Here is a 13,399-nt window from a genome sequence, read left to right on the forward strand (position 1 = left end):
ACAATAACTTCTGCTCTCCTTTCTTTCATCATATAAGACGCAACTGTCAATGCTATGACACCTTCTACTACTGTTTAGCTCAAAGGGGTTTATAAGCATGGAGAGGAGTCAGCAGTGACAGTAGCAAATCACTATAAAATGAGTGGAGAGAGATCTGTCCTAGTTCAGCAGCCTCCTATGCTTTTCTTCTCAATGGAGACTTTTGCCGCCGGGCGTTAGCCATCAGGGGGGGCACAGGGAGCAGGGAGTAGTAATAAGCCCCAGCCGCCACAGCAAGAATCCCCGGACCCCCCCCACGCCGCTCTGAAAGGGACTCCTGCGGCTGCCATGGTTGGATTTAGGGGGGGGGGGGCACCCGGGCACGTGCCCCCCCTGTCATTTCCAACTTTTATTTTTAGAGACACGCAGCTCCTGGCCGACGCACACTTATTTGAGCCTGCTGTGGAAGGCTGCCGAACGCTGCTTAGACACACTGACATGAGCTGGTGCTGCTGCGGAAAGCTGGAGGAGGCCTCCTCCAGCTTTCCGCAGCAGCAGCACCAGCTCATGTCAGTGTGTGACAGTGGCGTCACTAGGGGGGGGTTCGACCCGCACCCTGGTGTCACCCTCCACTGGGGTGACACCAATAGAGCAGCAATCGCACCCCAGGGGCTCGCGCAGTAAACCCTGTCCCCCCGCTCTGTAACGCTGCACTGCGCTCCTTACTGAGAGACAGCCATAGGCTGCCAGCACTGCGTAAGGACAGCTGAGCTGAGCGCTGAGCGATCTGCAGCCTGCGGCTCCGTGATTAGCTGGAGCACAGGCTACAGGGAGGAAGAGAGGTGGGATGCCCGCCCCAGCATGGCAAATGCTAATCGGATGTGTGGAGAGACTTAACAACTGGGTGGAGGTGCTAACAGGAGGAGAGAGAAAGATGGAAGCTATCGCTCTCCTCCTATTTAAAACAGCAAAAGTAAGTCTTTTTTTTATGTTAATGTTCTGCATTTTATATATATTTTTTATTATTTTTATTTTTGTAGCATGATTTTATTTTCGACCAAAGCCTTAATCCAGCTATGGCCCACATTCCGATCTCAAGATCATGCTGCCACAGCCTGGTCCTAGGGCTAGGGTGGGATCTTGTGCCTGCCATCGCAGGAGCACTGCCAGGCGCACCGCCACGCGCCCATCAAGGTCTGGTAGACTTTAAGATTAACACCTCAACCTGCATCCCCCCTCTCACCCTGTATCTTCCCTTCCACTCTGCACCCCCTATCTCACCCATTACCCCTGGCAATGACCATGTAACCCTCATGGCAACGAGCATGTAATCCCACATGGTAATGAGCATGGTACCCCTGGTAACGAGCATGGAATCCCTAGCAATGAGCATGTAGGTAAGCAGCACTTAGCATAATTTGTAATAGGCATTACGGTGTTGAACATTATGGTGTGTGGCTAAATGTGTAATGGGCATTTTGGTGTCAATTTTTGGTCCGCAACTTCGGCGCGCAATGTCCCTGTTTATGATGTTTCTTGTGACATTATGTCAATTTTGGCTCAATCTGTGTGGCATGTGAATTTTTTAGCTCATTCCGTTTGGCATCGTGTGTAAGGAGCAATTGTAATGGGGTCTATTATTTTGTTGCATAATGTGTAGAATGTGTAGAAGTGGTATATGGTGTGTGGTATACTACACTCTTTTGAGTGACCACATACCCCTTTCCAGAGCACACGCACAACTGCATCCAAGGGGGGCCTGTGTACTTTAAATGCCAGGGTCCATATTTATAATCCCACTCCCATCCTCTCTCTGCTCTTCTCCTCTCCCTCTCCACTCTCTGAGCAGGCACACTGGCACCACTAACACCCCCCTCCAATCCCCCTCCCATATCATGCTGCCCCCCTCTGTCATTTTCTCCTGGATCCGCCCCTGGCGGCTGCCAACCAACACGTATCGGATCTCTATAATATATCCGATCCGCGCGGCTGCCCTCCCTACCCTATTGCAGTAGTGCACAGTGACAGCTCACGTCAAGTGCCTGCTGCAGAGAGAGCTAGTCTCTGGACAGCTGAGCGACGGCTCAGCCATCCAATGATATGTGACACTGCAGCCTGCGGCACCCTGATTGGCTGGTGCACAGGCTGCCCGGAGGGAGGAAGGAGGCAGAAAGGATCCCTGAAGCACGGATCCCACTCTGTCACAGCTGCCAAATTTACAGTAAGACTTTATTTAAGTTGCATTATATATATATATATATATATATATATATATATATGCCATCTTCTAATTAAAAGTTTTATTTTTGTTTATATACATATATATATATATATATAATATAAAATATATATTTTTAAAATCCGATGGCACATATGATAGCCATAAATGCTGTGTGTGTTTGGTTGGGTTGGGGGGGGGGGCTGTTGGGGGGGCACCTCTATCTAATCCGCCTCCGGGCGCCTCATATGAACTTACGCCACTGGCTGGAGCCCAGAGGCTTGTGCTTCCACTGTCTCCGGAAGTTGCGCCACTGGTGAGTCTGCACATGCACTAAGGCTAAGCAGTATTTCAGGGTGTATAGACACTGGCAGTGGGTGTATAAGTCCTTGTACATTTGGATGTTTAAATGTATACTAGGGAATTACTTCGTAGTGGCATAAGCATAAAGGGGCAGATGCGATTGCAGCAAAAAATAAAGACGTTTTTGAAGGGCGAATCGGAATCACCCCAAATGTGTTGACGCTGACATAAATTCCTACAATAAGTTAATCAATGTGGGAAAGAAGGTCCTCTATAATCTTAATTCTACTTTTATAAATGACTGTGATTCCTTTATTCTGCTAACAGAGGTGTCTCCATGTACCTTCTGCTCATTCAGCTAGATATGGTCTTCCCTGTGAAGTTGTTGCTAGTATGTGTGATAGAATGTTTTAGAGAACAATATTGCCCTGAATAATTAGTGAGGTGTTACAGAAGATAAAGATGCTCCCACACCCTATGTACATTTATATGGCTATTCATCATTCAGGTACTATGCTTTTGAAGTGGTTTTATTGATTCCCTTTAGTAGTTAGGAGTGTCATTTTGTTCATCCGCACATCTATCTTTAACAAGAGCTCACAAACTTGTAGATTTATTCAAGTACCATACTTTTTATTTAATATTTTACACTTCCATGGATAAAATACCTCACAGAATACACACAGTATGTAACTCATTCGGGGATATTCAAATGTTTACTTTTGGGCATCATTTTTCCCCACCTTTCAAATTCACGCATCTGATGTCTTTTAAAGTGATGGGTGTGCTATTCAAATGTTATTTTGTTTAGACGTCTAATCTGTTGTTTTAGTTATCACACCCATTTATTCCCCTTTTTTAATCTCATGCCCCTTTTATTCCCCTTTTTTAATCTCACGCCCATTTTATCCCTTTTTTTAATATCACGGATTGTATATATTTTATTTGCGTACCATTTAATTCTTTTTTTATTCCCTATTTTGTTCCACCCTGTTTAACTCTGCCCACCGTCTTTAGCCCCGCCCTGCTGGTCTATTTAACTACAGTGCTGCATTTTGTGGGAGAGGATGTGCTAAGCAGTGAGGAGTAGCAGACTGCATGGAAAAGTGCTGCCCCTGTTGAAGAGAGGCATGTGAGGTTTTTTGGCTGTAAGGTAAGTATTTTTTGTTTTAATCTGCCTTCTCCCCATTGCTGCCCCTAATTAGATGCCCGCAGGTTTACCCTGCCCTCTGCTCGGACATACTAGTTTAAACATAATAGGGTACTTGTTTCCTAGCACGGCGCCAGCGATTTTTATCTTAAGCATCGGGACCTAAAAAAACTGCGCCGATCGCATCGCATGCAACCAAATCGCATGCGATGTGATCGACGCGATCAACGCGATTTTTACATTGGAATCAATGTAAAATGGTCCCTGAGACCCGATTTTACATTGGTCCCAATGTAAAAAGCCCCCGAAACCCCAATTTTAATTGAATACCCCCCCTCATGGGTGAAATGGCCCCCCATTGTTAACGCCACCCCACGATGAACGCCAACCCGAAGCGTGGCGAGCCAGCGAGGGGCGGCGGTACGCGTCCTCCGACCTTTTCATATCCCCACTATCCACGTCGGCGTGGAGTTGATTTTATAAAGTGTGGCGAGCGCAGCGAGCCACCGAGCCCGAAGCGTGGTGAGCGCAGCGAGCCCCTCCAGGGGACGCGCATAACTTCACAGGTATATGCGTCCCCTCGTGGGGCTCGCCACACTTTATAATTTCAACTCCACGCCGACGTGGATAGTGGGGGTATGAAAAGGTCAGAGGACGCGTACCGCCGCCGCTCGCCACGTTTCAGGTTGGCATCAATAGTGGGGTGGCGTTAACAATGGGGGGACACTTCATATACTTAAAACCCATGACGGTGCATATACAATAAAAAATTGGTTCCATTGGCCCATTTCCCATTGTTACCTATGTAAAATCGCGTTGATCGCATCGCATGCCATTACAATGGCATGCTATTGTCGTGATCAACGCGATTTTATCATTGAAAGCTAATTTAACATTGAGCCCTATGTAAAATCGCGTTGATCGCGTCGGTCGCATCGCATGCCATTACAATGGCATGCGATGGACGCGATCAACGCGATTTTCTCCTTGCCGGCAATTAAAACACTTAATTGACAGAAAATCGCGTCCATCGTGTCGAGTGTAGAGAGGCACCGAGCCCAAAGCGTGGCGAGCACACTCAGGGCACTTTTTCTGTGTTCATATTGACTGCGTCAACATTAGGGACAAAAAAAATAGAAAAACCCATTTCAACCTTTTGGCTGTCCACCTTTCCTTTGTGTCGACCTTTTGACCCTGACAACCTTATGGTGCCCATACACGGTGAGATTTTTCCTGTGCGTTTTGAACCAAATCGCATCGTATTCGATTTGTGTGCGATGCGATTAGAAGACAGTACAAAAGTATGTGCAGCACATACTTTTTGTACTGTGCGATGAGATGCCAGCGAGATCGCGCATTGCACTGTAAAATTGCACCGTGTATGGGCACCTTTAGCCATGTTGACCTTTTCCAAGTGTCAACCTAAGAGGACCGTGGTCGACCCAATGATGACAACCTTAATTTGGTCGACCCAATGATCCATACCCATTTTGCCGGTGTGCATACACTCTAAGTGGGGGGGGAGGGGGTGTTCTGGTGTGCGTACACTCTATGTGGGGGGGGGGGTGTACATATACTCTACGGGGGGAATGTGTGCCTATACTCTATGTGGGGGGGTGTGCATATACTCTATGGCAGTGATTTTCAACCTTTTTACCTTGCGGCACACTAAATAAGATTTTTAAATTGCCAAGGCACACCATGAGATCACCACAGGGCAAAACACATTGGCCCCCACAGGAAAAAAACAAACCTATTGGCCCCCATATAAAAAACAATCACACTGGTCCCCACAGGTGACAAAAATAAAACACATTGTCCCTTTACATGAAAAGAAGAGACCAGTAAATAACAGTGGAACTGGTGGTGGCTGTAAACTGGTTTGGGCATCTCTAGATCTGGGGGCACACTTGAGAACAACTCAAGGCACACTAGTGGTTGAAAAACACTGCTCTATGGGGTAGGGAGTGTGCATATACTCTATGGGAGGGATGTGTGCCTATACTCTATTGTATTTTTTTTTTAAGTATATCCTGCACTCCAGTGGCGTAACTATAGCTCCGCAGCCCCCGCGGTGGCGGGGGGGGGGCGCAGAGAAATTGGGGGCGCCGCCGGGCTATAGTTACCCGTGGTCTGCGTCTCGCCCGGCTCTCTGCCGGGACCTGCCTGACGTCACGGTCCCGGCCGGCTCCTGCTGCAATGAAAACTGACAATTAGAAAATGGCTGCCCCCATACTGCAGACAGTTTTCTGTCTGCAGTATGGGGCAGCCATTTTCTAAGAGTCAGTTTTCATTGTAGCAGCAGGAGCCGGCCGTGACCGTGACGGTCAGGCAGGTCCCGGCAGAGAGCCGGGCGAGACGCAGACCGCGGGTGCAGGACAGGTATGGGTAAGAAGGGGGGGGGGGAGGGGGCAGGTAAGGTGTGTGCGGGGGGGGGGGGGCGCCGAAAAAACGTGCGCCGGGGGGGGGGTGTTGCGCAAAATAGTTAGTTACGACCCTGCTGCACTCCTTATTTAATTAAAGGAAATCTCTTTAAATAAAACATTCATTTACATTTTTTAATAATACTTATATCACCACCCGACACCCAGGTGAATAAAATGACAAGAAAATGACAAGAAAGTCCTCTACAAGTTTTGTGATAATTATCACCAAACATTTGAATAGGAAAACCATTGAAAGAGATTGTGAAATAAAAAAACAGTCAACTTTTAAAAGACGGGGAAGAATTGAACATCACACAAATATAACAACAGATAAAAGTTGTGAAAAGAAAGGCATGACAAACCAACATTTGAATACCCCTATTGTATCAGTTTGAAGAATGGCTCAATTGCTACAATATAATGTATTGTAAGATGTAGCTGACAATACATTATAAGATATGCGCCACATATTAATTGGATTAGCTATGAAAACAAAACACCCACTGCATGTGATGTCTAGGCACTGGTTCAACATGCAGGGCAAAATAGAACAGTAATCCTGAATCAGTCCAATAATAGTCTTAGGTGGAAGCAGGCAGTGACAGTACGTGCAAGAGAGATCAATGGCTAAGCTGCCGCACATAAAGTACGTGACAAATCTAAAAATGTTCTTTTGGAGATCAAAGTGATACCCTGGGCAGCCAAACCTAGTAATATCGTCCAATAGCTCATGGGTTATCTTAACACCCAGAAAGTTTATATGTGGCACACATGAAAATACAGTAAGTAAATAGGCTTACTGGTTAATTTATTTTTCATCTATACTAATAACACTGTAAGGGTTGTGTCTGTACATAGATTATGTTTTCCATAAATTTACTTCTAGGGACAGTTTATGAACTATGGAGATGAATAAGAAAATCTGAAATTTTGTCTGGCTTTCTGTTCCGGCATCATGGAAAAACTTCTGGATGAATACATTGAGAGCATAAATATGCATATATAATTTAAAGATCTATGCATACATCTGCAATTGATAGAGATGAATGCATGTGTAGGATCTGTATTGCGCATGGGCTGGTTTCCTTCTGAATCGCAGACCCCTCTTAGCCACAGCATGATTGACATGCTGCAATATTTGGGGAGGGAGTGGGAAGTGGCAACCGGGACCATGGAAACTTGGGGGGGCGTGTCCATGGTCTGTGTCTTTGGTCACAGACTCCCTGGCCCTGGCTGAGCAATTCCCGGTGGCCGGTCTCAGTATGCTGATATTTATTCAGATGGCTGAGGGCTGCAAACATTGTGACCTATGATCATGATGGTCTGTGTTGTAGGATGCATTGCCTGGATCTGCAATGCATGCAGGAGAGGTCTTCTTTATTAGAAACATTACCGGCAAATTTGAGCACTGCCGCTGCGTTCAAAGATGCAGCAGAAATGTCAAATGCTTCCATTTCTGATGTCTCAGAGTCAAGCGGCACTCCATGGATATGGGTAAAGTTTTTTATCAGTGCATCAAAGAATACATTACATTATATATATATATTTTAGATTTCCAGACTCCTATCTCCATATCTACTTTTTCTTTGATAGCCAACAACAGAGCTGCTGCAGAACTATCCAACGCGTCATCACGCACCCTGCTGTCTGCAGATCTGCCCATACCAAGAATACACCAGGCAGTGCTCTTTTTCCTGGTGTTGGTGGTTTCTCCACCTCAGCATGACATTGTGACATTGCATGTTTGGTGTGTGCGTTTGTGAAGCGTACGGCAGAAAATTGCCACCTTCAGCACACAATATAGGGGTCTATCCATGAGGCGGTGAAAATAAGGGAGAGGTGCACCAGTGGAGAAGTTTACTATGGCAACCAATCAGCTTTGAGGTAATTATCAAGTGCATTCTGTAAAATGATACATAGCAGCTGACTGGTTGCCACTGGCAACATCTCCATTGGTACACTTCTCCACTCTTTTCACTGCTTTATGAATAGACCACATAGTACTTTATTGAAGTATCTTATACATAAAACAGTCTTTCTGTATCTGGGTACAAATTGTTAGAAGTTTGTTTATAAGTTGCATTTACTGTGTAAAAAAATATTATTAAGTATACTTGATAAATGGGGGTAGTCAATGTCCGTTTTTCATGGAAAAACGGCAAAATAGGGTCCCTGTATTCCATTTATTTTCCTCTGATTTTTCGATCCGCGAATTCGCATCTTTTTCCGCAGAAACGGCGGCTGATTCAACATTTTTTTGTCCATTTCTGCAAAAACAGATTCACTTTTTAAAGAGTTGGATCTGTAAATGCAAAACCCAGGTGAATAGTTAATTCCCCTTATTTCTTTTTCAGAGGAGGAGGAAACATTGAATACCTCCCTTAATGTGAACAAATCTGTAGACTGATGATAAAATGATCAACGGAAAGGATAAAGATGCACTCATCCAATCAGAAGCAGCCGCTGAGTTCATAGTCGCCCAGTGTGTATGGACCTTAAGGTTACATATTTATTATTCAAGTACACAGTGTGAAACGTAATTTCAAGAAAGGGGGGAGGGGGTCACCTAACACAGTGGGGCCCACTGGGGTATTTCCCCTATACCCTATAGTCCAGTACAACCCTAGTCATAGATGAAAATCAGTTTTGCAGAGCATCTGTAGTAAACAAGCACCCAATAAAAAACAAGCCCTTGTGGGCTCGCTGCACTCGGCATGCTGTGGGCTTGGTGGCTTGGGGTCATGGACCCCAAAAGGAAGAATAGCCCCTGTTAGTTGGGATCCCAACTGTTAAGTAATTTAAACAGTCAGGATTCAATGTTTTAGTGCTGACCATCCGAATCCCAACTGTCGGGCAGTCATCTGGCACCCACGACATACAATTACAGTAAATGGAAAATTTTAATAATGTACTACTTATTCCGCAAGTAGGCAAAGCAGTGTGCCGGATGATGGACGACTGTTCATCACCAAGGGCGAGATGTATTAAGCTGAAAATGCGATAAAACACCCGTTTTACTGCATTTTCCTATGTATTAAAACCCAGCCGCACCGATACCACATAGTAAGTTATCACCACCTATAGAAGCCTATGGGCTTCTTTTCGCCACCTCTGCCACAACCCCGCCGCCTTGCCAACCCCCCTATCCCCCTCCCTCAGCTTACCTTCTTGCAGGTCCTCCTGGACCCCAGAAGGTAAACCACTCCTCCCCCTAGCAAGGCAGCCAGACGTCCTTCCGGCTGCAGGGGGGAGGAGGAGGCACCGGGGACTGCCACGCTGAGCTGTCCCGGCTGCAGGGGAGCGGTAGGCGGCTGGGAGGTGACAGGTACAGGTATTGCAGGGGGACCTCCGTCACTGCACCGCGATGCCAGCCGCATATGTTATTACATATGCGCTGACATCGCGGTGGGGGCGTGGTGAAGGGCAGCGATTTATATTAATACATCCCGCCCCAAGTCTATTATTGATAGATATATATTTAAAAAAACACTATTGTAGATTATTAAACTCAAGACCTGAATTATTAAACCAATATAGGTATTGTCTGTGTCCAAATATTCCTGAAATACAATAAACTATGCTACCACCATGCCACAATTATGCAATTACATTTTACTATAGTCCAAAATGAAACTTTATTCAATATACAGTAATCTGCTCTTTTATATAATGATAGAATAAAGTGTATCTCTCAAAAATAGAAAACTGCAGGTACTAGGTTTTAATTAATAATAAATACTGTAGATTACAAATATTTAGTTTCCCTTAGGGACTGGGAATGAATCATAACACAAATACCATCAATGCTACAGAATAATACAAGTGCTCTATACATCAATCGCTGAAGTATCTCTTGAGGCTGTCATTAACATTGGACATGCAGGATTCCAGGTCTAGAAACCCCGTGACTTTCTAGTACTAGAGTGCTGTTACATACAACAGTGTGATAAATAATACAGGAACACACACAGTGCCATGCACTGAGCAGAAGCATAATGGTAGAGCAAAGGTTCTCAAACTCAGTCCTCAGGACCCCACACAGTGCATGTTTTGCAGGTCTCCTCACAGAATCACAAGTGAAATAATTAGTTACACCTGAGGATCTTTTAAAATGTGTCAATGAATAATGAATGCACCTGTGCTCCTGTGGGGTCCTGAGGACCGAGTTTGCGAAGACCCTGTGATAGAGGCAATCATTTATACACAATGCAATACAGTAGGTCCGTGTACAACACAAACACACAGCAAATACCACGAACTACACATACAATTAACATGCCATGAATCATGTGATAACAGAACTGTTACTTATTGAAACTGGAAACTCAGAAAATATACCTGGTATTGCCAAGTTAGACAGTGGCAATGTACTCAGGCACCCCGGCAGAGCACCCATCCAGTTTTCGTGGCACTTTGCAGCCATCACGTTGCCTTTTCCCACCGTCTGCTAGGTGCACCGATCATAGCAAGTATGACAGCTAGTCTACATTGCATTCCTAATCCAACAGCGTTACGGATCTATGCAGGTGAATGAGCTTCCCGGGACACTGCAGTGCCAGCCTTCCGCATTCTCCTCCCCAGTGACAGCAGCAGCCGTGTGTGTGTGTGTGTGTGTGTGTGTGTATGACAGCAGCCCAAGCGCGGCGTCTTATGTGTGTCATTGCTGAGCTATCTGGGCTGTCCCTGTGATCGAGTCCTGTCAGATGGAGCTGACATCATCAAAGTAACGTGCCTCTTGCTGCGCCACCTTGTGGTGAAGAGGAGGTTATTTCTAATGGTGCATACACACGGGGGCGAATATCGCTAGAAATATGGTCGCTGAGCGACCATATTGCCAGCGATGGGAGTGCACGCTGGCAATATGTGCACGCTCCCGTTTTCTGCCCGTAGTGATCGCTGGTACCAGCTGATTTCCACTGCCGGCCCTCCCGGCAGTTTCTTTTGTGACGTGCGGTGAGGACATTGCCAGGGGAGGCACTCACCTCACCGCGGGCACCGGCAGCAGGGGGTACTTGCGGCAGCCTATTCCCCCCCCCCCCCCTGCGCACTGCCGTGGTTGGGCATAGGCAGCAGGGGGTACATGCCGGAGCCTACTCCCCCCCCCCCCGCACTGCCGTGAGCGGGCACAGGCAGCAGCGCAGCGGGTACATGCGGCAGCCTCTCCCCCCCCCCCCCGGACTGCCGCGAGCGGCGCAGGCAGCAGCGGGTACATGCGGCAGCCTCTTCCCCCCACAACACTGCAGCGAGCGGGCACAGCACAGGCCTCTTCCCCCCTCCCCTCCCCTCCCGGGCGGACTCACCTGTCCTCTCCTCGGCGGTGGCGGCGAACAGTCCTCTCCTCGGCTGTGGCTTTCTCCCAGCAGTGCTGGACTCCCCGCTGGCCGCGCTGCTGCATCCTCTACAGGTGGGCCCTGCATGTGTGTGATAGGACAGCGGATCAAGCACTGAATCCGCTGGCCCAATCACATCAGGGGGCGTGCATTCATATTGATGCCCCTGTCATTGCGGCATCAGTATAAGTGCCGCTTCCCCATTCATTTTCAATGGGCTTTTACAGCCCATTGCTGCACCCTGCCTCCTGGCCACCCCTACCCGCCCCACGCTGCCCGCAGTTTTAATGTTAACAGCGAAAGGCACCTCTCCCGCTGCCTCCCACCCTCACATGCAGCAGTGTAAGAGGGTGGGAGGCAGCCGGAGAGGTAGAAATTATGAAAATAATAAAAGAAGATATATAAATATATCTTCTTTTTATTATTTTCATCATTTTGACAGGGGAGGCTCTGCCTCCCCTGACTGCGCGTCCCTGCTGGTTGCTGATGCAAACGGGACACCGAGTGATATAACTCTCAGCGTGAGTGATATATAGCTCGGGGTACTTATGTAGTATCTGGGCATCCGATTTAGAAATCGGATCGCATCGCATGCGACCAAATCGTATGCGATGCGATGGTCAAGATTTTTCCATAGGATTCAATGTTAAAATGGTCTGAGTCCATTTTAACATAGAATTCAATGGGAAAAAGGGGTCCTTTTCCTTTCCCCACTATCCAAGTGGGCATGGAGTTGGATATAAACCTGTGGCGAGCCACCGAGCCCGAAGCGTGGCAAGCGCAGCGAGCCCCGCGAGGGGACACAGAATACTTTTTAAGAAATATGCGTTCGTTCGCCACACTTCGGGCTCGGTGGCTCGCTGCGCTCGCCACGCTATATAAAATCAACTCTATGCCCACTTGGATAGTGGGGAAATGAACAGGACCTTCTTAATATTGAATCCTATGCAAAATCGCATCGAATCGCATTGCATCGCATCTGATTGTATGCCTTAAGGTAAGGCATACAATCACAAAATTGGCAGCCCAGATACTACATAAGTACCTCGCTCGGCGATATATCGCCCCGTGTGTACACAGCTTAACAGTTCAGGATGTGCAGCACATACTTTTTGTACTGTGCGATGAGGTGCCTCGGGAGCGCGCACCTCAAAGCACACATCGCACAGCCTGCATCGGGACGTGTATGGCCACCTTCAGATGGACAAAACCATGTGCACTGCCGGTGGGGCAGATGTTACTTGTGCAGAGAGAATTATATTTGGGTAGGGTTTTATTTCAACGTGAGATTTAAATTGCAGTGTAAAAATGAAGCAGCCAGTATTTACCCTGCACAGAAACAAAATAACTCACCCAAATCTAATTCTCTCTGCACATGTTACATCTGCCCCCTGCAGTGAACATGGTTTTGTCCATCTAAGAAGGATTTTGTCAGAAAGAGTGAACTAGAATAAGGCCCATTGTAAAAACTGGACCGGGACCATATCAAAATCTGCAGTCCGGAGCTTGTAGTGTCTGGTCCGGGGTGTCCCGTCCGGGGGTGTCTTGTCCGGGGAGGGGGGTTCCCTGTGATAGCTATCACCAGGGACATGGGGAAGGGGAGATAACAGCCTCTCCGTGTGGTCCGGGACCATCCGGTTTTTGCTACTTACCCGGACCATACAGGGAGGCTTTATTCTCCCCCTCCTCCTCTCCCTGGTGACAAGTGTCACAGGCAGCCTCCCCCCCCCCCCCCCCCTTCCTGGACAGGACACCCCCCAGAGGGTTATTTCACACGCTCCGGCTCCAGCCGGGCGTCGAGACCCCGCTCGGCCAGGAAGCCGTGCCGCACACAGCAGTTTACAATGGTGGGGATGGCCGTCCCTTCCAGTGGTGGGATCCAGCTGCAGCCGGAGCGTGTGAAATAGCCCAGACAGCACACCCCTGCAGACTTTGATGTCCGGTCCGGGGGTCCTACTTGGATCACCGATGCAATGATGCAAGTAATCCCTGA

The 13,399-nt window shown here is 47.5% G+C and overlaps 1 protein-coding gene across 1 annotated transcript in view; it reads right to left on the bottom strand.

Annotated features, from left to right (window-relative positions):
• PLCXD2 (phosphatidylinositol specific phospholipase C X domain containing 2) overlaps nucleotides 1-10,744 on the bottom strand; it is a 64,521-nt gene extending 53,777 nt beyond the window's left edge. Inside the window, exon 1 of the mRNA XM_083173259.1 lies at nucleotides 10,415-10,744. Coding sequence (XP_083029385.1) covers nucleotides 10,415-10,499 — 85 coding nt within the window. The 5' untranslated portion in view covers nucleotides 10,500-10,744. The remainder of the gene's footprint in view (nucleotides 1-10,414) is intronic.
• Between the last annotated feature and the right edge of the window lie 2,655 nt (nucleotides 10,745-13,399).

This window comes from Crinia signifera, chromosome 2 (assembly GCF_055691185.1).
Source record: "Crinia signifera chromosome 2, ASM5569118v1, whole genome shotgun sequence".
NCBI lineage: Eukaryota > Metazoa > Chordata > Amphibia > Anura > Myobatrachidae > Crinia > Crinia signifera.